Source organism: Anas platyrhynchos, chromosome 6 (assembly GCF_047663525.1).
Source record: "Anas platyrhynchos isolate ZD024472 breed Pekin duck chromosome 6, IASCAAS_PekinDuck_T2T, whole genome shotgun sequence".
Classification (NCBI taxonomy): domain Eukaryota; kingdom Metazoa; phylum Chordata; class Aves; order Anseriformes; family Anatidae; genus Anas; species Anas platyrhynchos.
Genome location: NC_092592.1, coordinates 41,354,162 through 41,381,079, shown reverse-complemented (window position 1 = coordinate 41,381,079; position 26,918 = coordinate 41,354,162). Strand labels below are relative to the sequence as shown.

Here is a 26,918-nt window from a genome sequence, read left to right as displayed (position 1 = left end):
GACAATTTTATTTGCGCAAACGAGCTTCGTGCCGCAGTGATGTGAGGGCCGTTTTTTCCCCGCTAAAGGCGAGGCGGTGTACCTGTCCGTCACGTCCCGAAGGAAGACCTCTCAGGCGCCAGCGCGTTTTAAGACGGGTAACAAGCCGGAGCGGCACGGTCCCGGGACGGGCGGTCACTTTTTACAGGCACGCTTTAAGGGTCCGACTCTAACTGGGCGGCGGCAGCCGAGGCGCAACGGCAGACACGGCTCGTTCGCTACCCCCCAGAGACATCGGCTGCGAGCAGCCGCGCTCCTCCCGCTCCCCCGGCCGCGCTCCCGGCCCCGCCGCCGCGGGCCGGCCTCCCGGGGCCGCGCCGCGCTCAGAGGCGGGACCCGCCGGCGGCAAGGGCCCGACGGGGCGGGCGGGACGGTGCCGCCGCCCTCCCAGAGCACGGCCGCGCCGCGCGGCGGAGCCCGGGGCAGCGGAAACGGCGAGCGAGCCGCGGGGCGGGGGCGGGCGCGGCGCAGGCGGCCGCGCCGGGCTCCGGGGTCCCGTCGGCAGCGGCGCGGCCACGTGCGGTGCCGCGCGCCCCCACGGCGCCCGGGGGCCGCCCGGCCCGGCGGTGACGTGTCGGGGTGGGGGCGCTCGCCGCCCGCCGATTGGGCCGCGGCGGCGGCGCGGGGCGGCGGCCGCCCAATGGGCGCGCTGCTCGCAGGTGCCCGCGCGGTTATCTGCGCCCCGGGGCGCGGCGCGGAGCGTCCCCGGTGCTGCCGCCGCCGGGACGCGCGGGCGAGGCGCGGAGCGGAGCCCAGCCCAGCCCAGCCGCAGGGCGCGCACCGCCGGGCCCCTCTCCCGCTGGATCCCGCGCGGGAGCCGCAGCCTGCGGGGGCCGCCCCGGCGGCGCGGGACCGTTCTCCCGGGGCTCCTCGCCTCCCCGCGGTGCCGCGCTCCGGCCGGGACGTTGGCGGTGCGCGGCGCCGAGGCGCGGGGGCGGGCGGAGCAGCGCCGAGGTTGTCCTGCGCTGAGCAAACTTTGCCGCCGGCTGCCGCTGCCGACCCGCGAGCGGAGAAGAGGGCGACCCGCCCGCGGCCGGCGCTCCCGGCGGGGCCGAGTTCGGGCGGCTGCCGCCTCGCCTGGAGAAGGGCCCACGCTCGCTGATGACCGCAAATGTTAGCGGTGGGGCAGATGGATGCTAATCGCCAGAGCGCGTTCGTCCTCAGCAGCACGCCGCTGGCCGCGCTGCACAACATGGCCGAGATGAAGACCTCCCTCTTCCCCTACACCCTGCAGAACCCCTCCGGCTTCAAGGCGCCGGCCCTGGGCGGACTCAACACGCAGCTCCCCTTGGGGACGCCGCACGGAATAAGCGACATCCTGGGGCGGCCGGTGGGCACGGCCAGCAACCTGCTGGGCGGGCTGCCCCGCATCAACGGACTGGCGGCCTCGGCGGGGATGTACTTCAACCCCGCGGCCGTCTCCCGGTACCCGAAGCCGCTGGCGGAGCTGCCGGGGCGGCCGCCCATTTTCTGGCCGGGAGTGGTGCAGGGCTCTCCCTGGAGAGACCCCCGGCTCGCCTGTCCCGGTAAGTGCGGCCGGTGCCAGCGGGGTGCGCGGCCCGCTGAGCCTTCCCGGCCGGCGGGCCCGGGGCGGGCGGCGCGGCCCTGCAGACGGGGCGAACGGCCCGGCGGAGGCCTTGGCGCCTCGAAGGCGGACCCCGAGAGGGCCGGAGCCGTCCCCGGACCGGACCCCGCTCTGGAGCCAGCGGCGTCCGAGCGGCTGCGGCGGCGGCGAGCTGGGGCAGCCCCGCCGCAGCCCGGCCCCGCTTAGCGCCGGGCGCAGACCTCGCCCCGAGCTCGCGTCGAGCGCAAGCCCCGTCTCTGACAGAGCTGTTTCTCCTCCGGTTGCAGCTCAGACGGGGATGGTTTTGGACAAGGACGGCAAGAAGAAACACTCGCGACCGACTTTCTCTGGGCAGCAGATTTTTGCTTTGGAGAAAACCTTTGAACAGACGAAGTACTTGGCAGGACCGGAGAGAGCCCGCCTCGCCTATTCCCTAGGGATGACCGAGAGCCAAGTGAAGGTAGGTTCCCGCGGCGTGCGGGGTCCCGGCCGGGCACGGGCCTTCCCCGGCCGCCACCTCTCGCCGCCGAGGCAGCGCTGCCGCTGTTCTCTGCGCTGATTGTCGGCGAACATTCAAAGCCGAAGGGCCGTACGGGGTTTTTTTGAAGTCGCTTGTAATTTAAGCTACGACATCTAGATATTGGATAAACTGTAGGCCAATTTCTACGTAACTCTATTTTTGTGATTAGGGCTCTTTGTGCTGAAAACGATTTCAGGAAATACACGTACGCAGCCGAGAAAACAAAAGCCCCACGCAGGTAGTTGTTTTCAATAGGTCAGGTTCCCACAGAGACCCTGTCCAGTGACTGGCACAACTCTTTGTATAGCCACTCAATTTTTTAGGAAAGACTTCAGGTGCCGCGCTCCTTTTCCTGGCCGCCCTGTTTGGTTCTCAGCGGCTGCTCGTTCCGTGAAGCCACCGTGCTACGGTCGCCCAGCTCAGGCTGGCGGCAGGTCCGGGAGAGCCGAGGGGTGACCCACGCGTGTCCCTGCGAGCCCCCTCCCGCTGCTGCCCCGCCGCTTCTGCGCGGTGTCCCCCGGCCCGGGGCGGCCGCGGCCCCGCTCCCGCGCGTTCCCCTGCGCGCGGTCCCGGTACCGGGAAGGGGCGGCCGTGGGCGGCGGGCCCGGGGCTGCTGTCGGGCGGGCCGGCGGCGGCGGGGCTGAGCGGCTCCCGTGTCGGTCCAGGTCTGGTTCCAGAACAGACGGACCAAGTGGCGGAAGCGGCATGCGGCGGAGATGGCCTCGGCCAAGAAGAAGCACGACTCCGAGACGGAGAAGCTGAAGGAGAGCTCGGACAATGAGGACGATGACGAATACAACAAGCCCCTGGACCCCAACTCAGACGATGAAAAAATCACGAGGCTATTGAAAAAGCACAAATCCACGAACCTCTCCCTCGTCAGCCCCTGCAGCACCAGCTCGGACACCTTGTGAGGGCGCGGGCACTGACAGCTGCTCTGGGCGCCTGCGGCCGGGCGAGCCGCCACGGTAGGCACTGCGACGGAGACCAATTGTACCTGGATGTTTAAAGTGGTGTGTTGTACAGCCTAAGATGTATGTGAAATGTATATATTTTTTACAGAATAAGTTATGAAATTATTTTCCTTCTCATCGATGTAAATTTCAGAGGAATCTTTCCAACTTCTTGGGTTTCGTTTTGTGCTACTTTAAGGTTTGCCCCCACCCCTTGCCTTTCTTTCAGCCTTCTTGCCGTATTCCTGCTCCTAACAATCAGATTTTGTTACTGTTTTGTATGGATAGCCAAATCCACGCTCAGTCACTTTGTATATAGTAAACTTCAGATTTTGTGACGTATCTTTCTAGTATAAAAACAGATGTTTTCTTTCACTCCCTCCCTCTACTCTGTTTTTGGCGGTTTGATTTCTCCTGCCTCTGGATTTTACGCTTAATAATACCATAAGAGAAAACAACCCCAAAAAAGCGTGAGAGTAAAAATAGATACTTGATTTTAAATCGGATTCAAATAATATTGTCTCCACACGGGTTGGAAAGACTTTGTATAAATCAATAAATTATTTAACAAGCTTCACCTTTAGCCCCTTTCCCCTTCTCTGACCGTTGCCGCCCGGGGCTGCGCCTCTCCCCCCCCGCGAGTGGCCGCGGGGCAGGGGCTTCTCCCTGCCTTCCCCCCTGCTGCTCCAGGGCCTTCGTTTGCACCGGCCGGCCCTGCTCGCCGCGGTGGGGTCCTCGGGTAGGGCCGGGCGGCCCCAGGAGCCGGTTGCGGGCGAGGGCGTCGGCTCCGGGGGGAGCGGGGCTCGGAACCGCACAGACACTCGCGACTTGTGCCGCGCTCCGCTGCCCCCAGACCGGGACCGGCAGCGGCTGCGCGGCTCGGGGGGTGCGCCCGCGGGCCGGGGTCCAGCCAGCTCCTGGCAAGAAAGGGGTCCGGTGAGCACCGGCGGGGCGCTACGGGCTCTGCCGCGGGGGAAGGGGGGGGCAGGCGCTCGGGCACCACCCGCTGCGCTGTGCGGGCAGTGGCAGCAGCAGGAACCCCGAAGGCAAACCCCGAGCTCGGCGGCGAAGGCTGCAAGCGCCCTCCCCGCAGCGGCCCGCCGAGCTCCCGGGAAGGGACAGCGGCCGCACGGCACCGCCCGGGGCCGGCAAAGAGCAGCCCACGGGGAGCCTCGCGCTGCCGGGGCTCCGCGGATCTCCCTGCGGGCGTATTGGAGGCCTGGTGGGTGAAGCTTGACCGTCCGGCTGCCTCGGCTTTGCTCCTTTCTGTTTGTTTGTTTGTTTTCTCCGAGGCCCGGGCGTTCTTCCTGTGTCCCAGCCCCTGCCTCGCAGCCTGAACCGCGGGGCGCCCTGCCCGGCAGCGGGGGGGAGGGAAGCAATCCCGCCGCCACCGGAGCGCCTCGGCTCCAGCGGGGCTCGGCCGTCCCGCGCCGCCTGCAGCCGCCTGCCGCGGCCCGGCCCGGCCCCCCCCCGCTCCCCGCACGGAGGCCGGGCCCTGCTCCGCGCCGCCAGCCCCGGGCCGCCCCGGCGTGCGGGGGCGCAGCGCTCGAGGCCCGCGGGGACGGCCCCGGGCGCGCAGCGGCCGTGCCGGGGTTTGCCGGCGGGGAGTCCGCCCGCGCCCCGCGCAGCTGCGGCTGGGCCGGGGGAGGGCGCCGCGGGGCCCGGCGGAGGCACGGACCCGGCTCCCGCTGCGGCCCCGCTCGGCGAACGGCGCGGCCGCGCCCCACCCGCTGAGCCGAGCCGACCGCTCCGTCGGGGCATCCCCTGCTGCAGGGCTGCGCCGGGCAGGGGGGTCCCGCAAATTCTTACTCACTGAAAGCAGGGGCTTGGCGAGACCTCGCTCAACTTGCACCACGTCTACCAACGGAGTAAATCAAATTTAGAAATTAATCTTCGCTTCGGCTTTGAACACACTGAGCCACGACGCTGGAATCGCAGCGAAGAACCGGAGCCGGTTCCATGGCTCCTAAGGGAAAATGACAGTTTAAAACAAACCAAAACTACAACAAAATCCCACACTTGAAAGTCGGGATTATTCACCCCCGCTCCTTTCCTTATTTCTTAAAAAGAAGCGTGCCCCGAGGAGCTCGAAATCTCTGCCCGGTGCAGAGCACCTTCCCGCAGGAGAGGGCGGCTCCGCCGCGCAGCCGAGGGGCTGCCCCGAGGGGACGGGCCCCGCACCGCGGTCACCGGCGGTGCCACGGGGCGATGCGGGAGCGCCGCGGAGAGAGGCTTTTGCGGATGGGTCACCGGACGGAAACCCGATACGTCTCGGTGGCGCAACTCTTATTTACTGGCCTTTGTAGTGTCCTGCAAATGGGAATGCCATCTTGGGAGCGTTTCCGAAGCCCTAACCGCCGTGTGAGCCTCGCACCTTCAAGAGATAACGCCTTTATCTATCTATCTATCTATCTATCTATCTATCTATCTATCTATCTATCTATCTATCTATGCTAAAGTTGCGTTTTATAAATTAAATTTGAGACTTTCAACTCAACAAATTACCTTGACAAGTCACCTGTGTAACTAACTCCTCTAGATGGGTTAGGACTCTTCATGGTCTTGCAGTTTATAGCTCCGGTGAATTTATCTATAAATGAAGCTTCAGCCTGAGTTTGAAAAGGCAGTTTTTTTTTTTGTTTTTTTTTTTTTTTTTTTCTCCCCTAAAACCAGAGATAATCATGAAGGAGCTTATGGTGGCATATTTATTGAACTACTGGGGACTGGCATCTCATCAATAGCTCATAAAATTGTATTACTCTCTGTATGTTAACACTTACTCTGATACTGACTCCTAAATGCCTTTTTCTCAGTTTTTATTGTGTTTTGATTAACACTACTAGCACATTCTATTATGTGTGTTTTCACTCAAAAAATGCCCCTTTTAATTGGCAGGAGATTAAAAGGTAATTCATTATTAAGGAATCTGACAATTTAATAATTTCTGTGTAATCCCCAATGCTCAAATTAACGGGACAGACACAATCACATTCACCATGATCAGTTTTATTGCTTGAGAACCAGAGTACTCATTTCTAAAGGCCTTCAAAGTTACCATGAGTTGAGTTTGCTTAAATAGAATTACTGTGTGGTTATAATGCAACATGGCACAATAACAATACAGAGCTGCAGACATCCTTTGGGCAACAGTACTTAATACAAACCCAGATTGTACTGTTGAGAAAACATTCTGCAAGCAGACATCAAATCATTTTCAACGGTAGTGATTTATACCAAAATCAAGCATCAATCTAATGCCATCACGCAGTCCATGAACTCTGTAGTGTTCTAAATTAAATCAATAAAACATACATTTGTGTTTCATCAACAGACTCCCTAATCACCTTTTAATGTTGTATTTAGTGGTGGGAGAAACAAGGTTATATCGTAGGCTGCACTGAGCTACTAACCAGGAAAATTTACAGTCTTTTTTTTTTTTTTTTTCCTTTAACACTGTATGGATACAGTCCGTGCCCAATACAGTTGCTACCTGAAGCAGACTATTATTTTCTTCTCCCATGTTGTTATGTTTTAATATAGAATACTTGGCACCATAAAACAGTAACAAAAGACAGACAAAAACAGTTTACAAAATTCTGGAAAGTTACACCCAAACCTAGCTAAGAACTTCACATTCAATCCTTAATATTACATAGAAAGAAGGGATTATAGGAGTAACAAAGTGAAACTGCTAATATATGTGCTATATAGTAAGCTATATATCTGTATCCAGGATGGCACTGCTATATATCATTATATAAATGTTGGTTGTTGATGTACACTTAACTAAACCTGCTAAGACTCCAACACTAACTGCTGATATGGCACTCTCAAGCATTCATATTGGAAAGTATATTTAGCATAAGTTTTGGTCAGGTTTATAAATTATTTATATATCTGTGTATATATACACATACATACATATATATACACACACATATATATGTATGTATAGAAAGCAGCTGCTGTGTGATTCAAAAACCATGTAACATGGCAGTATAGTAAATAACAAGAAAAAAAATATAAAAATGAAAAAAACAAAATACTAAAACTAAAACACAAACCAAAATCCTTGGTTGACAATGAAAATACCATTTAAAACCATCGATATCTCTATCTATACAATCCAATGTACAAAACCCCAAAGTGGTAAAGATATATAATGTTAGGCATGACACCTTTAAAAGTTTATAATATGCTGAAATAGCTTTTCCACATTGACAAACACTTATTAAAAGTTGAAGGTTGTGAAATCTAAAATACATAACATCTCTGCTGTCTATTTAGAGTTTTGGCAACAGAATTGTGACATATATATAAAAAATAATTCCACATTTCTACTTGATGTCACATGAACATACAAGACAGTGAGGTATGTGAGGCTTTTCTCAAACAGAGTCCAGATGCTGAAGCATAGTGTACGATCAGCAGTCTAAAAATGTGGCACTCAGGACTGGATTTATCGATACAGTTGTTACGATTATGTATTTCAGTATACTGCGCATTCCTTCCCCTCCTTGCTACAGTGTAGTTTCACGGAAAATCTTCTCATTTCGTAGGCATCTTTTTCCTGTTGCAGAATTGGCATTTTTTTAAAAAGAAAAATAAACACAGGGGAAATGATGTAGAAAATATAAACGTAAAGGAAAAAAAATGATATTTACCACCACATCACTGCACGACACAACACTTGTGCACATTTGCAATAGGTTTACCTGCCCCAGCAGCTATTCGAAAGGACAGGAACACAGGCTGCAGCAAGTTAGGGAAAAATATAAGTTATACATTTGAAATGCAAACATTTTTTTACAATCAGTAATAAACACAACAGAAATTCCTCTATGACTGGAAACAAAATGACGCAATGAAATCATGGATTAACCTAACTACAAAATGCACACGAGAACTTCAGCAGCTCCTTGTGGATTTCTGCTCCCATTGAAATCTAAGGGGAAATTTCCCACTGATTTCTGCGGGTAGAGGTTCTCCACACAACTCTCGTGTACCACAGAATTAGCTCAACTGAAAGCACCATGCTAAAAAAAAAAAACTTATGAAGTACACTGGTGACAAAATAAACAAAAACGATTATTTCTGAATTGGCTGTTGCAAGCTGCTGACATGCTGAACTTTTTGTTGTACTGTAGAAGTTAGTAAATCTCTGAATTTTAAAATCTGACTTGCATGATACTGGACTAAATATCTTAAATGCATTCTTTCTTAGAAAGTCAGTACTTTGTCTCACAAGAACACTGACCATAGAAGTAAATATAACGATACATTTGTGGATTTAGATTTATGTGTATGTATGCATACATAAATGGATTTAGTCTTTACCCATCATGGAATTATCATTCAAGAGCCTGAGCACTGTCTCTAGGATTGACACATCATCATTGTTGCATGCAAAAACTTGTAAGCTGTGCAAGTTTCTAGTTGTTTTTATACAGGTCCTCCATCATAAAATTCTGTGAAACTTTCAGAAGTTTCTAACCCCTACTCTTTGATCAGAATTTTCAAACAAAGCAATACAGTTTTGCTGTATTTCTACCTTGGCTTTCCATCTGGTATCTTCAGCAGAGAAAATTGTCTGCAAATTCTTGTCTTTTTCTTTGCTTTAGCAACTGGTATTTATTACATAATTCAATATTCTTTTTCTCATGTAATGCTTAAATATGGATCTGCCAATATGTTATGTTTTCAATAATCAGCTAGGCACCAAATTAATCAAAATTATGTTTTGGAAGCTATTTTTATAACACAATGAAAAAAATGTTTTACAGGAATAATAGGTGTGTGTTAAGTGCATATACATTAGTTCCTACTGATTTTGTGTTTACCATATTTTTCTTCAAGTGCACAACATCGTGTTCTTTAATTTATTTCAAGATACGAGTATCTACTCCATTTGCTGATTTCAGTTGAATTGAAATTTAAAACACTTTCCAAACTTTAAATCAAAAATATGAAAGACAAATAATTGAATTAAATATAAAAGAGACTAGTGCATACATTCTCCTTCCTAATGAAAGAGATACATTATATACAATGCTAAAAAGTTTAATTTAGTTACCTTGTGATCCCCCATACAGACATTTGGCCCAATGTGGTCATATATTACTATCTTCTCATCATTTTCTGACTAGTTTTAAAGAAAGACAAACAAACAAACAAAAAAACCAATTAGTTCAACTACTCCAGATTACAGAAACAGAATGACATAAGGAAATGACTTATACAAATAATTCAGAGCAGTTTCTGAACGAGAGGCTGTTCACAGAATCATAGAATCAGGCGACAGAATCATAGAAGAGGTGATATTAATGCAGGAATACATCTTTGCTTGGCTTCTGCAGAGGAGGACAGTACAGAACGAATCTTTATGTCCAACACTGCTTGCAGTAACTTGTGCTATTTTTCCACATAAATTAGCTCATGAAATCACTAAACCTACTCCTGGCTTCTAGGACATTAAGAAATTTTAGTGACTAACATTTGGATAGATTAAATTAATCATTAATTTATGTTTGCATTCAAACCTTTTGCTGTTTGAATGTCGAAATACAGCAATTGGCACCATTCCTTTTTAAAGAACAACACACAATTTTTATAGAATTAGGTAGGATACATGTTGTACTTTGGATTAAATGTAATCCACATTGCCTCATAAGATTGTTTTATTTCTTCATACAATTGTTTTTAAATGTTAAGACGTACGAATGAATGATGTAGTTTATTAATATAATCTTTTATCGTTTCTATCAGCTATGTTCCTCCAGAAAAAAGCATTAAGTAATTTTAAGAAAATCAGCAGTAAATGAAATACGACATTCCTCTAGTCTCCATTGTGAACTGCTTTCATTTTGTTCTGCGTTGAACTTTATCCTTATACAATGACTTTAGCATTTGTAGTTTTATGAATAATGAAATAACAATAAAGTCTTTCCGCCATTTGCAAAAAAAAAAAAAAAAAAAAAAAAGGAATTTTCAGAATGTTTTGTTTCTCTAACACAATACTTCAGGAATAAATACAAACACATTGCCATACACAACAATTTCTTACTATGCTAAACAATTTCTATAAGCTAATTAAATCTGCAACCTCCACACTCTCAAGTTTCTAATACAATCGTAGATGTGCTTAAAACTAGTTGGCAATACTAATTTATTTTGTATGAAACAGTCAAGACTTTCTCATCTGTAATCAGTCAAGTTTGACTGGGCAATAACTTTATATAAACAGTAGCATTTAGGACTATAAAGTTAAAACTGAATTATCTTTAATGCAGTAAGGAAGCTTAAGGTCAGATTTACTTTATAGCATGGTTGTCTGCCAAAAATATAAAAACATAACCTTCTGCATTGTATGCATGAGCACTTTCCAATATTTCAAGATCATAATGCCACTAGCATCGGAAGTGGGGATACATTCATCAAAAGCGACTTGATAATTTACAAAGGCAGCATAAAATTGTGGATTTTCAACTGCATAATCTTTAGACAGATAAACAAATTACAGTGGTGCACAAGCAGAAACAATATACACTTGGCTGAGCATTCATTACTTCATGCTATCAGGCATCAACGCAACTCCCTAGCAGTGGGCAACCTTTGGTGTTTTAGGGCTCAGGAGGCATAAAATAACATGATGGTGAGGTAACCGACCATAGCATGATAGATGATGTTGCATGAAAGCTGTTTACAGCCCCATGTCTGTACAATCTGTAATGCCTACTGTGTAGCTGAACACACCGTACAGTGTGGCAATTTGTGGATACTATCCTTTCTTTACATAGGATTAAAATGCAGACTTACTACAATTTTTATTTAAAATAAAATATTGATTTGCTAAAACAGAAAATAATTTTTTAATTTGCCTATGACAATTAATATAGCAAAATAATTGCCTGCATAAGCATTTCCAATAGCTAATTAAACAAAAAAGATCTTTAAAAATTGATTTACTTTTAAATTTTAAGAATTTGGTATATTGCAATCTGTTAATTAAAATTTGCTTTTAGTTTCTTAGCAGTAGCAGATCCTTTTAAAAGCTTCAGTGCTTAAGGCTCTGCAATGAAAAAATTCTGAGTGGCAAGGCAAATGCTGTTTGATGTGTAAAGCCAAGAAAACTAGTTAATAACATTTTTCCCTTCCCTCTATCATTCCTACTGAATCTTTTCAATAAAACTTATGGGCCCAAATTAGTTTATTTTTGAGCTGGGTAAGCTATCTCCTTCATTGGTATAAACTCACCAAGTTAAATAACCATGCCAGTTTGGCTTCATCTATGTCTGTAATTTTTCATGTACATTTTTGGAGATGTCCCAAACTGCATGCCCATAATTTGCAAATGCAAAACTGCAGACACAAAATTATATGCATTTTTTAAATGTAAGCTTTGAATGAACCAACTGACTGGGCTTCTGTTTCATTGAGACTAAGAAGTCTCATTGAGACTAACTGACCTCACAGTTACAAATTTCTTTAATACTCTACCTTTGTTTTCCTTTGTTTAATTTTCTCCCATTATATCCAAGTTATACCCCCCAGATAATCTGAAAGAATTCCTTTCCCTCTGTACTGTTTACACTCTTCGAGCCTTTGTGTACACTTCTATCTCCTTATTCATAGCCTAAAAAAAAAAATCTTCCCTCATTGGCCACTCTTTCCATGGTTTTAATCCTTTGTTCTTCAGGAATTCCATGGGCGCCAAGTACTATCTGTAATATTTTGGGTAAAGCCTCACTTTTTCTCATGGTATTTCTGTACAAGAAGATAGAATAACATTGATTTTGACATTACTGTTCTTACCATAAAGCTTATATTCTTCTTCACTTCACAATGGCTTTTCATTAAATACCGTAATACAGCTATGGCCTAAAAGTTTGAGTGAAATTTCAAGATATCATGCAGATAATTATACATTAAAATGTGTAAGGAAGTATGTTGGACTGAAATTTGAGTAGCTATGAAAAAAATGTTCTCAGCCTTTCAGTGAGTTATATAATGCAAAGCAAACAGTCTAATCATGAGATAAAAAACCCTGATGAGAGAGAATGAGGTTATAAACTTCAGGAAATCAAGTTTCAAGGGTTTCATTACTTTAAACTGAAAAAACAAAAAGCAAACAAACAAAAAAACAAACAAAACCAACAACCATGAAACTGTAGAATATGGATTTATATACAACAATTACTTCCCATTAAATTTTAGTAGTGATACAGGAAAATACAGACAGACACATGGCTTTGGGCAATTTGGGGTCTCTAAGTCCGTTATGCGACAGTCAATCTGTTCAGCAAGGTAACCTCAGTGTAACAGTGCTGAAAAGTCATAGCACATACATTCTTGCAGGGCAATCACGGCCACTGCTAGCAAGCAGGAAAGGTTTAGCTTAGAGCAGAAAGGCTTGGGTGAGATCTCCTCGTATCATACATTGTTTTCCTGTTGTGTTCTTGGTCTTAGCCAACGTAACAGGACAGGTCTACAGTTGCCATAACCAAGCATGCAGGAATAAACAGAAACAGTGTAAGTTGGCATATGTAACTGGCTGATCCAGTTCAGTGTTTCTAAGGAAAGTGGGAGAGCAGAATAAAGTAAAAAGGAGAGAGAATAGGAGACAAAAGGAAAACTGGAAGGCTCCTGAACTATAATTAGCTCATTTAACCTTGGATAAAGCATTACCAAGCTTAACTTACCTCAAAGCACTTAAAACCCAAGAGGAACTGTATGTTCTAAAAATGCTGCAAAACAGTATTTTTAAAACTCTCATGGAATGTCTAAATTAAGCAACTTAATTAGTGTACCAAAGTTAGGAGCCCACCTGCTGTAGGCTCTGTCTTCATTCAGTGGACAGTGATAGGAGATTTGGCCTATCTAGCACCTGACACGTTCTCAGGAAATGCAGTTCTGACCATTAACAACAGAGGGAACCTAAATCTACCACGCCTGTAACTCAGGGACCTCAAGCTGTTTCTTCATAGATTTTTCTTTCAATAGCATGACTCCTTAGTCAGCAGCCACTCCTAGCTGCTTTCACCTGCCTCTCTGCTGAATCCTAAGTAATGGCAGTACTGTTACTTAAGTTACTGTATAGGGGACTGGATTGGTGGAATGATGAAGGTTACATATTTATTTTTATTCTTTTTTAAACTGGGCACAGTTTCCCAGTGTGGTTCACAAACACCACAGGAGGGCACTGACAAGTACAGCCCTGACAAGTACAGAGAGAGCACAGGAGAGCCAATGGGCAGTCAGTGTTGACAGCTCAGATACCAAATGAGAAGTTTGTGAACCACAGAATCACAGAATTGTAGGGGTTGGAAGGGAATGCTCATGCTTTTCTAACTGTCAAAAGGTTAACTGGGATAAATCCACATTCTCAGATAAAAGGCACTGGAGACATAACCGCTTAATATTGCCATGGTATGCCCTCTCCAGCTTAGTGAGTGTGTGCTATAGTCGACTGAAAATTCAGTGAAAGCAGAAATGTATCAGAACTTCCTAACCGTGTTGAAGATAAATGCAATGCAAGGGAAGCAGAGAGGCTGCAGGCCCATACTTACTTTCAGAATGAGCTCCTTGGCTGAGTGGGACATCAAGATTCTGTCGCACCAGGCTGGACATCTCGTATTCATGTACTGCTTTCCCTGGCTGGAGTCCTCACTATATGGATAACTGCAAACAAATCACAATCACAAGTCAGAAACTTTTTGCAAAGCATGCTGAAACCTTCGCCACAAATGAAAACATTAAATTAAAATTTTAATTGGCAAAAAGCATTTCTTTTGAATACCTCTCATACTTACTTACATTTCTCTTATCCTTCTCCCTCTTTCTTTCTCATGCTCTATCTCCATTTCTCCTATCTACAGTCCTACTTTAGGCTAACATGCCAAGACAGTTTCAAAAGTCTTACCTCCTATATTGCACTTTTGCATGTGTGAGTGTCTAAGACAGCAAACTGTTTATTGATGTGAAAGAATGAAAATCAGTTCAACAGCAACTCAAGTATTGAGTAGGCTATTGGATATGACCATGAAAAATGAATAGGCAGAAGATGCAATAGGGAACTCCGGAAACATGTTCATCTCATGGGATTTCGTTGCATGATTCTTTCAGGGAGAGCTATTCAGGGATAATTTAACAGAAAACAGAGTTCAGAGTACTGGGACCTCTGCAGCTGTACACAAAACCCACCTGTATGGATTCTCTAAGGATGACAGAAAGGAAGATATGACAAGAAAGCAGGCTTTTCAGGAGACTTTTTAAGAGCCAAGGAATTAGCTATGTAGTATAAGGAAAATGAGATGGAGGAAGTAAAATCAATATAGCCATTTATATATATATTTACAGCCTGTAACTTTACATGAAACTGTGTTAACAAAAATCTAATTGTTTTGTAACAAACTTTGGAACAGAAACTGATAAAATAGTAGTTCTGCTGTGAGATCACTAAAAATGTGCAATAGGATTGCAAATGTGCAATAGGAGTGCAAGTGTTCCTCAGTGCACGCTATCTTTGCTTTAAAATGCAACAAAGTGTTTATTTTTAACCCACAGAACAGCCTAAAAATTAACTCTTTGGGGAAGTCAAAGGGGTTGTGAAAAGCTCAGTTTCTTGAATACTGGACCTAAACTAATTGAAGTTTCTCCTAATAAATGCAGTTAAACAAGAACATTAGCTAGTGCAACTTATCTACATATACGTGTGTGTGTACTTAAAGTAAGGATATTTGTATATTTTTTTCTCATGGTTGAATTCATAAAGGAAATATGGAGGTTTTCAAGATATGTGCATTGAAACAAAATTTCTGGTATTGTAACAAAAGGGCTTGCATGCTTGAAGAGAAACTTATTTACCACCCTACTTGGTGTGATACTCTGAAACTGAGATGTATTGCTTTCTACCAAATGGGTTTACAAGCTACAGTGCCATTAAAAAGATTAGCCATGGCAAACATCCAAGAAAAGCGTACTGAATGTATTGGAACAAACCAGTGATCTCAGTACCTTTTCCACCTCATCAAACCTAACAAGACTCATTTTCAAAACATATTATGAGAATTCAATTTGCTGCTTCACTGACATACAGAAGTACAGCTTATTTCTGAGTGTCTGTGAGATATTCTGATGATGTAATACTATTGGTAGTAGCTCTTTGTCTGCAATTTAAGGGTTGACTTTTTCCGGTAACCTCTTTTTAGTTACTGAAGAACCCTGTACAACAGAAGCTACTTTTTATGACATAAGGTGTAAGAATCAATCCCATTTCATATAATCCTTCCTTTTACAGCATTAGCTATATGGCTTTTAAAGTATGATGCTCTGTATGTAGAATGATCTGTTACTGCTATGTCAGAGCATTTCATCCAAGAGCCTATATTCTGTAAAATGCTATTTATCAATTTGTTTTATTGATCTTAATGTTTTCACAGGGTGAAAACTTCTGACAGTTTTTCAAGGTCTTTAGTGCTGATTGCCCAGTGAAGTTATGGTAGTTTACAAATACATTTGACAAATAAACATTCTGATGTCTGGGGACAGAGATGAAACGAAATGCTGCAAAAGTTATCCAGACAAAATGGTCTGTAGGTAATAGTTTAATATGCTAGAGTGGGGCTAGATACACTTTTTATAAGCTGGCATTCTTCCCTCAGGCTTCTGCGCTTCCTTCAGGTGTGGAAGCATTCTGTCTTGATGCACTCCACTGACCAAAGCTTCTCCCTCACCATCACCGTATCTTTGCCTTGTGCCAGTCTCATTCCCAGTGAAATGCTGACAGACATATAATAAAAAATATTACTAAATATACCCCCCAAGAAGAAGGGAAAATTCTTTGCTTTCCTCTGTCATGCTGTAGACAGATCACATATGCTTTAGAATAAGCAGGCTGCTTTTGTAGATTGGCTCAAAAACTGACCATAGCTGATTATGACTCTGGGAATTGCCAGGAGGGATTCTCTTTTTGCAACCTAGCACGTTTTGTGGACAAGGCAACTTAGTTTATTATGTGCTATTTACCTGAGATAGTTTATTTATTTATTTATTTTCAAATAAAGCAAATAAACACTCTGAGAGGGTTCTGGAATAAGACTGCAACTGAACAAATTTTCATGAAATGTATTGCTGATTGTATAGTATCTCAGAATAGAACTTCAAATAACATACATGTCAGTGAATGTCTCTATCATCCTGTTTTGTAGTTAAATGAATAGTGGAATTAAAATAGTATGACTGCTTCCTGAATTCAATCTTGTTTTTGTGAACTCTAAAGCTTTTTACTTAGTTGGAGCATTTACAAAGGTTTTCTCCTCCATGGATACTCTGGTGTCTTATATGATGTCAGCTAATTCAGATACTTTCCCACCAGCTGTTGTGATTTAAAACAAGTCAATAGGAGCAATCAAAGGAGGAGACAGACAGACGCACAAACATTTCAGGAAGCCAGGCTAATGATTCTCGTGTTGCTATAACAGAAAGATGTTGCAAAATACAATCACACAAAAATGCCCCAAACCTCAAAGCTGCTACACACAACGGCATTCATTTAAATCCTGTACACAAAATTTGTCACAAGAATGCAGCCTTTGGGTGTGCTCCTTTCACTCCCTGCAAAGACAATATCATGAAGTTGGCAAGATTGGGCCCACAACCATGAAAGCTGCATGCAGAGTGCCTAATAAGATAATTAGTAGTAGTGCTTGTATGTCAGCAAAACCAGGAAATAAAGGCACAAAACTCATTTTGCTTCTTCCCATAACAACTGCCCATGTATGACAGACTCAAGATGGTACTCAAGAAACTGGGCAATACTTCCAATGTCAGTGGGCTAACCAAGATATAATTGTGCTAATACACAGTTGTATTTGACTAAAAATAAAATATTTGACTAAAATAGAGCAAAAATAGTCTACTGTTCTCTTTGCATACAGAAGTTATGCAAAATATCCTTTGACTGCACATGCCTCTGGATGATGGATAGACAGGCAGTTCTAGAGCTGGAGCATCCATGCAAGTGGTTTGCTCAATTTATCTCCAGTTGTTCAGGATTTTTATTTTTTTTCTCAAAATACTACTTCTAGCTGCTTTTCCACCTTCTTTCACAAACTTTCATTTCAGTTAAACTTATTTTATTTAACCAGAATTATTATTGTCAGGTGGATTTTCTGAATAAAACTCCCCAAAAGCACTAATGAGAGCATCATCATTGATATAATGCTATATGTTGTCAAAATTTAACTGAACACTTCAAGGATTCATAAACTAACTTAATTAGGAATAGGCTGTCAAATGAACTCCTGGTATTACAATTAATAAGGATGAGAGCTACTTGGCACCTGTTTGATGAAAATAAAACATTAAGAGCGTCAGTAATATTACTTCACTTCTGCTGTTGTCAGGTATTGTCAAAGATGATTGGACACCTTTACAAAAATACTTACTGCAGGGTGAAAAGTCTTCTGACATCATAAACCATCCTGTCAACAGTGTCTTAACTCGAAACACAAGCCAACAAAACTATGTATAAATGTGTCTCCTTAACTGTCATTTCCGGTCAGGAAAAATGCTCCTAATGAACTCTTCTCTTGTGCAAGAAGGGATAATATGTTTTACTGAGATGGGCGAAGTGTACTTTCTAACAGGAAACAATTAACTCACTTTGGAGTGTTACTACCTTTCAAAGCTGTCTGTCACGTGCAACTCCGCTTTCTAGCTCATTTTTGCACATAGCAAACACAGTGAGTATGCCCTGCTTCTGATAACGCATTTTGGTGCTACTTTAGGCATTCTGTCTTCTATGGTAAAGACATTTCTGGTAGTGTTGTAGAAAGCGTGACATCATCCACTAGGAAACAATGGGGAAAAAGTAAACTACTTTGTATAACTTTAGTACAAAAAATGGTCATTCTGAAAAAATTATGCATGCTATGTCAAGATTTATATGCAGATATTTAGGCAAACTTTATTATGTTTCAGGGGCTGGGAAATACCTGCTATTCAAAGTCCACTTGTTCTTATCTATTAGTTATCCCCACGTTTTATATCACTGAATTGTTTCTGACACAAAATGTTTTGTTGGTATGGAATGGGATGGAATCATAAAGCATTGATGAGAACTGAGCACTTTATGAGAAGAGCTGAGATACAAGTTTTGATTTGGTCCATTTTATTTTTGAATTCAGATATGAATGCTCATGTACTCAATTTTCAACTTTCAGTCTTTCTTCTTTCATGTAATATTGAGAGAGAACTTCAAAAGGTGAAAAATCCCAACCACTTTCCATCAAAAAATTACATATTACTTTCACATTTTGAAAGAAAATGTTGGACCGTTTTGCCTTTAGCTCTGATGTACTTTCAAGTTGTTTGAGATATACTTTTACAAGATGCAAGGACTGTGCATGTAGGTTGACAGTTCAAACTTTGAGTACTTTGAAAGGTGTAAGGCCAAAGATATAAATAAAAATATTTTTATACTTTTATTTTACAAGGTCCCAACTCAGCATTTATGTGTGCTGGTACATGAACAAGATCTCAATAAAATGTCATTTGACCAATCAAAGTACAACATGTAGGAATCAGAATATGCCATTGCTAATTTTTGTCAGCTTCCAGATCATTAGTTTCTTCCTCCAAATTAAATTACCATTTTATATTTCTCTCAATTTGAAAGGGAGATTTGGGTTTCCTAGGTCTCCTCCTAACAAATGACCCCATGTAATTTATCTTCATATGCTCATCTAAGGCAGCAGATAGTTAAAGCTAAGCCATGAGACACATTGGTGTTTGAATTAAATTAGCTGCTTCACGTGTACCAAAATACTCATAAGCCTTCATGATGCGCTGTGGAGCTAACTGGCCATGATATGCATCTCACTTAAGCCAAATCAGGAGGGTAAACAGAGTCCTGCAAACACAGTAGTTAAAGTACAATGTGTTAAACAGCTGCTACTTGCAAATGCTACACTAACACCATGGTGATCAAACCAACAATCAGAGTCAAAGGTGACAATAAAAAGGGGGGTCACCCGGGCAATTCAGTAGCAAAGGGTAAGAAGGGTAAACAGGACTCAAGCCATAACTCCAGGCTCAACACAAAGCAGGAAGGTTAATGACACGATGCTTTTCTCTGAATCTTTTTTTTATGGATTTATGTTGGGCATATTGTTTTTTGGATTAACAAGCTTCTTTAGAAAATCATTGTGCTGCTGTAATATATGTCAAGAATATGCTTCAGAGTTAACATTTCTGTATCAGCAGAGCAACTCTGGCCCTCTTCTAGTAAAAAGAAAAAAGACACTCAGACCTTTCTTTTTTTCCAGTGAGCAACTGGCCACATCTCTTTTACCTAGTGTTCCCCATAGTGAAAATCCTCCCTCATTGATTACAAACATCCCACTGCTAAAGCACAGTGATAATGTGAACATGCATTACTTCTTGTACCATTACGCCTACTGTCTCAGTGCCCCTTTGTAGGGTATTTAGCCTGTCTAAGAGTGAGAGACTGACACATAGCTAATAGCGACCGGTATGACACGTTTTGCTGTTCAATAAAGAACGTCATGGAGAGACCCAGTTGAAGAAAATAGATTATTCAGCAATACTAACGCCTCAGTGAGAAGACAAGAAGTGATGTGTTCTATTACTTTAATAACAATAATGTCTTATTTCAAATGTATGTAATACTGCTACTATTACAAATGGCTTACTGGGAATGACCCAACGGAGGCTTGTCTCAGCAGAGCAGTCTGATGTTACTGTATGTGACTGGGATGGAGCTAAATGTCTTCTCTGGGAATGTGCCTGACTGGGAGCAAGTCACTTCTGGGCAATGCTTATACAAATTCTAATACAGAAAACAAGAATTACTGCAAAGCTGAGACAACAGGTAGGAAGGGGTTCAGGTTCCAAACAACTGGCCTTTTCAAAAGTACTTTCAGACCTCAGAATGATGCGTTAGTGGAAAAAAGAATACAGTTAATGACCCAGGTAACAGCAAAGACCATAACCTTTTCAGAATTTGTTTTACATGTTTCTTGCAGCACTGTTCATAATCTTCACCTTACACACAGCATACAGTAGTATTCGCTGCTTGAAACTGTTTGTCTTCACTGATTTTCTTATTTTCCTTTGCCACAATTGCTTAAAACAAACAGAACTGCATACTTGGTAATTCTATCCAGTTCCTCACAAATTAAAGAAACACCCTATTTAATTTAGAAATTAATTGAGAATGATGGTGAGAGCTATGCTGGTTTAATCCAAGGAGAGAAATGGGGATAAGAGCTGTTTAAAAAATATTTTAATGTTCTAGAGAAAATGGCAGCTGTCTGTTCTGCTTTTATGTGGGAAGCGGTTTCCATGCCCCACCCTAAGATGCTGGAAGAATCTGAACAACTACACAAACGTCCTGTAGGAATTTGTTCCCTGGTGTCTGAGGGATTCACTGATAATTTAAGATAACTGACCAATACCTATAAGGTGTTTTACTTTTTATGAACGACTATGAAGTATTTCTGTTTCATCAAAAATGCACAAATACTACCTCATTGGCAGTAAAAAAAAAAAAGTGCTATAAAACTAACTGATAAACAAGAATAAAAATCACCTACTGGTTTAAAAATTTTTTAACAATTTTCAGGTACCTAATTCCCCCTTCTATGAGACAACAGGACCCAAAAGCATTACTCAGATCATGTTTTATGCAATGGGAATCCTGTTTGCTACATAAGTAGTGTACTGATAGTTGACTTGTATGCTCTGAAAGCATACTGGGCACCTGGGGAGGACACTGATAATTAAAGGCAGCCCTTCAAAATCTTGCCTCCTCATTTCCCATGGAAGGGCAACAACTGGAATATGTACAATGGCACCAACAGGGTTCAGTACAAAAGGCAGAACTGTTCTTTGGACTTCCTCTTCAGAAAGGAAGGAACAAACAAGTGCAAAAGGGCTTTGCTTCCTGCAGAACAGACTAGCTCACTCTCTTGTGCAAATTAGACCAGAAAAAATATATGTATCATCGTGCAACCTACTAGAGTGGGGAAAAAAAAGGACAAAAAAAGGTCATGGGACAAAATGCAAGGGTAGAGAACAAGTAGAATATACACTAAGCAGGAATTGGGAGGAATAAAGTACCAGAGCCACAGAGAATTCCAAAAGAGGAACACTCTTCCAAGAGCAAATGAGATCAGCCTGTCCCCTGGTGTGAGGTGTCAAAGCCAAGATATTGTCAATGCAGAGGGTCTACTTGAGAAAAATATCACACAGAGGTTATCTAAGACACAAACATATGTCCAACCAGTAAATTACACGACAGCCTAATGCAACAACAAACAAGAATAGGTCACTTTAAGAGAATGATTAATACATGAGATTACTGTGCATGCAGACTTATCGGAAAACAAACCTTGTAGGTGGGTGTGAACCCTTGCTAAAGTCAGTTCCTATCTTTGCTATACAACAGTTACAAGAATAATTATAATAATTAATGGAGAGCAGTGATAAAGTTAACAATTGCCCACCTGTATATTGCCTGACCACAATGTCGTTACTTCTTTTTTCACACCTACTGCCTTTTGCAATGATTGCTGACTACCACAAACTTTTTTCAGCCTCATGCTGGGCTTGCTGTTTGCTTATGACCAGGCTGTTCAACCTGTGACTGACAGAGCTTACAGAGTTTAAAATTCTGAATTGTATTTTGTCTCCAATGGCTAAGGTTGCTATGGGCTACATTAGATTACAAAGGGTAATGAGATGAAAACATGAATATTCACTATATAAAGTAAAAGGCCTCAAAATATAGCAGTATAGGAATGGGTGAATAATGTCTGAAAAATACTCTGTAAGCAGTACTCATTCTGTTTTGGATAGCAAACTTGTAATGCAGCCTGTGGTTTCATATTAAGCTGTGATTCCTTTTTCAGCTTACCTTTGCTTTTGGCAAATTTTGGGAGGACTGAGGAAGGATTTCCTGTGGCTGAAGGCAGCATGGTTTGTTACTATTCTTATTCTCAACCCCAAGGGCAGAGAAATGATGAAAGGGGTGGGCTTTAAACAGACTAGCTTCTTCACTGAGAAATGAAAAACCGACTCTGTTTTCCTTGCTGGCTGGGGCAGACTGCTGCATTTTCTGCAGACATCACTCCCTTGGCACGTTTCTGGTGATACCGACTGCGAAGTGCAAGAATGTGCCTGGGAACCCCTCTGGGCAGAGACTGCTGACCTGGGGGCAAAACGGCTTCAGCACACACAGGTCGAGCTAGCAGGTCAAGACTTTTCCTCAGAAATTCATTCACCGCATCAGTAGTATGCTTCTCTGTGATGTATGGCTTGCACAGGATGGTAGGCTCATACTTAAGGAATTAAAAAGAACTTGCAATTTAAGAATTTAGAAAAAATACCTGGATATTAAGTGGCATGCTGAACAGAGAGCAGATAATTGACAACCCTGCAAATGAAGCAGATGCTATAAGTGCCATGCTCAGCCAGGGCTTTGTTCTGAATGTTTCTGGGGGGATGACTGCCTGGCCACCATGTACACCCTCACCGCTGCAGCAGGATGACCACGCAGGAAGGTATGAAGAATTGACATAAAATCAAGCAGGCATATGTTCTTAACTGAATTACAGTTTTGTACTGGAGAAGAACAATAGTTGTTCTGTTTGTTTTTGGTTCCACAAGTATGCCTGCAGAAACGCTATTCTTAGTTGTGAGTAGTAGGAGAGTTAAGAGGTTGCCTTGGAATCCTTCCCACAAACAAAATTGACTGGAAAAAGTCTCCTGAAGCTAACGCTCCCTAACAAAGACTGCCAAGACCTTGTGGAAACCTACTTGCATATTAACTATCAGGAAGGTACTATGTTGCCTTAATACCATTGATGTTATAGCTATAAATTTGATTTATAACTATTATATACTATAAATTCCCATTAAAGTATTATTACAAGTATGTATTATATGTATTATATGTATTATGATCCATACATACCAAAATTAATGTATAGTTAGTAATATTAATGTATTTATGTAAAATCCAGCAAATTCAATTTGCACATTCCTTAGTAGTTTGAAAACTTAAAAGTGAACTGTGGTTTCAAAGGGGTAGGGAAAAATGCCAAATTGCAGATTAATGGCTAGATTAAAAAAAAAAAAAAAAAAAAAAAGACTGAAGTGGTGATTCTGAAAAAAATCACCCTCCATCTTATCAGCTATGCAAATGCTCTGGTCTCCCCTCCTAGCATTGTTTTATTTATTTATTTATTTTGTTTAGTGTTTGTTTGCTGTGAAACGCAGAAGCAGCCCTAAGAGCAGAATTCATCTCTGTCCCTCCACTTACAAGCAGATGGTTGGACTTTTACACTTTTACTCCCCTGAAATAGCTTTTCAAAATGTAAAATTGACTGTCCTGGCTTTTGGTTATCTACGTCAGGGCTCTAAGTTTATATTAATTTAGCTACACTGTGTTTCTATGTAGTCTTCCACAATGGAAAGTCAACCTAACACACCTTCCCACAAAGGGTTTAAGCAAAGGGAAGTCCTCACTCAAAGCATCGAAAAGCATGGAAGTTTTGCATTAACTTGTTATGGAGGGTATCAGCTCAGTTTCAGTTAACCTTTAAACACCAAATGGTGAAAGACAGCTGTGCAGCAATGCTCTTCTTCTCTCCATGGTTGTCCAGTCTTGTCAAATAGAACAATGCAGGGCATGAGCCCTCTGGTACTTCTACTTCTTTAAAGAATTATCTATACCAGTTAATTTAAAAAAAATAAAAAAAAAATTAAGAATGGTCTTGACTCAGAGTACAGGATTCCACAGGATCCCACTTTCTACAGAATCAAAAAGTAACTTTTTGTTTGGCACTTATTATAATACCAAAATTTTACTTTTAGGAATCATTAGCACTGTCACTGGAAAAAATAAAAAAAGACTTATATAAAATTAAGTTTTTAAAGCAGTTATTAAAGAGCATGATTCAACATTAGCTGAAAATATACAGACCTTCCTTTTTGCCAAGACCTGTAAATAATGATTCCTGAGATGTTTTCTCTCTCTTACAAGTGATAAGACTCAAGTGCTCTCACTGATTATTGGATGTAGCTTACAATCAGCTGAAAAGAGATGGTAACACACTATACAAAGGCACACCGTGCATGAATTTTGCAGAGGATAATGAAATCAACAACTGTCAGTACACTGGAGGAGAATTAAAAACTACAGAAATACTATGACACATACTCATTTCATTTAACATCGTGCAGTTAGAAAATTACTGAAAAAGGCAATATTTTTATTATAACTTACATTGAAATGCCATCTCAGTATAATGAAAAACTGGAAACAAGAAGGCCTGGCAACCAATCAGTTTTAGGTCCCCCTAAAAATAATACAAATAATACAAAGAATCTTTTTTTTTTTTTTTTTTTTTTTTTAAGGGGCTATTTGCATTTTTGCATACTCTGGAGCAAGAGTGGTAACTCTTACCTATCATACCTGTGAAGTCTCATGAAGGTCAGTTTCCCTAGTATTCAAAAACGGGAGATTTTTATTGATACCTTATAGCCACTTAGCAGTTGTTGTCGCTGGCCAGCCCAGCTCACTGTTGTCTTGTCTTTTGTGTCCCATGGGTGCCCTGTTCCCACACCCAGGCTGCCTGCTCGCCCCTTGCCTGGTGGAAGAACTGGCGCCTGCCTAGAGCCCTGTTGCGCCTCTCAGGCTCCGGGCCACTGCTAGCAGGGGAGAGCCAAATTCATCACGGGGGTGAGCAGTAACAGGCTTGTCGCACCCAGCATGATGGATGACTTCTTGAGCACAAGTGCCATGAGTTTACTGCTTGCATTGTGCTCTCAACGATGAAATGCAAGGCACCAGGGTGCTGTCTGTTCAGCTGCTCAACATCTACCCTGAGCTGACTCTTTCACTAAATGGGAACCAGTAAACAGCGCAGTACCATAATGTCAGGCAGGACAAATGGTGCTTTACAAGAAGGTATTATAACTTTCAAAATGGAGTATGAAAAATTTGGACAATGGCTTGCTTATTAGAATATTCATCTAAAGAGCAAAGTACTGTGATTTCCTTTAAAATAAATTCTTATCAGTATAGAAGTATATGCCTACACAACTGTCATGGCTTCGCTTGAAATTCACAGAGAAATTCACTGTAAAAACACTAAAATATGGAAAATGGAAATTAACTCTGTTGGTTATTACAATGGAAGAATTGATTTCAATTTTTAATGAAATTGAGCATATGCAAGAATCAGATTTGATTATTCTCAGTTCGTACTGTAAGTACATAAGCCCTTACAGGACACCAAAACTTCCAAATACTTTCCAGAACTTCCACTGACACTGACCACAAAATACCACTGACTCGAAAGGAGTAAAGCTTTCAACCTCAAGCCACTTATGGTAGTGTATCAATACGATCTCATGATAAAATTCAGAGAATAAACAGTTTATGCTTATAAAAAATGAATTTATAAGTCACTTAGTCTGTTGCAACTCAAAGGGATGTGACCTTTTCCATTTATCTCAATTATACACTGAATTTCAAACATGCTTTTTGAGGGGAAAATTTACAAGAAAGCCAGGAATGCAACTGTGCTATTGATTTGTAGACCTCTGTGCAAATTAGGCTATGAATTGTATGCACAAATAATGAGGCAAATAAAAGAAAGAAAAAATTGTCTTTTTTTTTTTTTTTTTTTTGAGATGTGGTATGTACTACTGAATGTATTCAATACATTTAATCTGAGATACTCTGCCTTCAGTCATTGGCCAGCATGCCCTGCTGTAAGACCATAACACTATGGATCAAGAACAGAAGTAGAGAAAGCAATTCATAGATTGAATCAAGGGACCATAACTGAAATATCATGTACTCTCTGACCAAGTCATACAGACTCTACTGTAAATTTGCTTTAGTAGGGTAATCTCAGATATCTGATTTGAGTGTGTGAAATGAAGTACAGAACCCAACACTGATAGAACTGTATTAATGTATTGTATCAAAAAACACAGGATAACTTAGTTGTTAACTATAATAACTTATAACTTAGATTGGTCAGAAATTTCTATAACCCATTTTTCTGTATTTCCATATTTCTATAACCCATTAATGCCCACATTAAGAAATACTGTGTAAGTAAATATTGGATTAAAGAGAAAGATGAAAAATGAGAATAGTAAAATGGACTTTTTTTTATCGTAATAAGTTTTTGCTCAACTTTGTAAATCCCAAGCATATTTAAGCATTTGCTGTGGTGAAAGGTAACATGGATTTGCTAACAAATTCTGAAATACTACTTTAAGGTTATCATTATAATTGCTTACAGGTCTAAATTCAAATGTTAAGCCCATAAACCTGTCATAAAAAGTGACTTTAGATCTTTCTCTGTCTCTCATTCCAGTGAAAAACACTTTGTTTATTGCATTTGCAGAACAAACTGGTGTACCATACACTTTGCAGCTAAGAATACCAAGAAACTTAAAGTAGATTCTAAAGATACAGCAGTAGTGATCATATCCTCCTTTGTTTAAAAATAGAAAATCTAGTATGACTGGATGTATGATAAATCTCCTATACATTAAGCTTATATTTGCAAACAACATATAAAAGCAGCCAAGTAATTTATTTTTTTTTTTCCTCAGGAGAAGAGGAGAGGAGAGGAGAGGAGAGGAGAGGAGAGGAGAGGAGAGGAGAGGAGAGGAGAGGAGAGGAGAGGAGAGGAGAGGAGAGGAGAGGAGAGGAGAGGAGAGGAGAGGAGAGGAGAGGAGAGGAGAGGAGAGGAGAGGAGAGGAGAGGAGAGGAGAGGAGAGGAGAAACAGAGGG

The 26,918-nt window shown here is 42.5% G+C and overlaps 2 protein-coding genes across 4 annotated transcripts in view; one reads left to right on the top strand and one right to left on the bottom strand.

Annotated features, from left to right (window-relative positions):
* Positions 1 to 981: 981 nt before the first annotated feature.
* NKX6-2 (NK6 homeobox 2) lies at positions 982 to 3,653 on the top strand. The gene is made up of 3 exons (XM_027460691.3): positions 982 to 1,565; positions 1,891 to 2,063; positions 2,789 to 3,653. Exons 1-3 carry the CDS (start codon positions 1,151 to 1,153, stop codon positions 3,035 to 3,037), a joined length of 837 nt encoding a protein of 278 aa, XP_027316492.1. The 5' UTR covers positions 982 to 1,150; the 3' UTR covers positions 3,038 to 3,653.
* Positions 3,654 to 6,066: 2,413 nt separating this feature from the next.
* The window catches only part of INPP5A (inositol polyphosphate-5-phosphatase A), a 238,279-nt gene continuing 217,427 nt past the window's right edge, over positions 6,067 to 26,918 (bottom strand). For 2 of the 3 annotated variants that reach the window (XM_072039961.1, XM_072039962.1), the window contains exons 13-16: positions 13,642 to 13,753; positions 9,150 to 9,218; positions 7,792 to 7,828; positions 6,067 to 7,646 (exon numbers count right to left, since the gene is read on the bottom strand). In XM_072039961.1, the coding sequence (XP_071896062.1) occupies positions 7,597 to 7,646; positions 7,792 to 7,828; positions 9,150 to 9,218; positions 13,642 to 13,753 (268 nt within the window). In that variant the 3' untranslated portion in view covers positions 6,067 to 7,596. Of the gene's footprint in view, positions 7,647 to 7,740; positions 7,829 to 9,149; positions 9,219 to 13,641; positions 13,754 to 26,918 lie in introns of all 3 variants that reach the window. The other variant, XM_027460798.3, reaches the window with a different exon arrangement.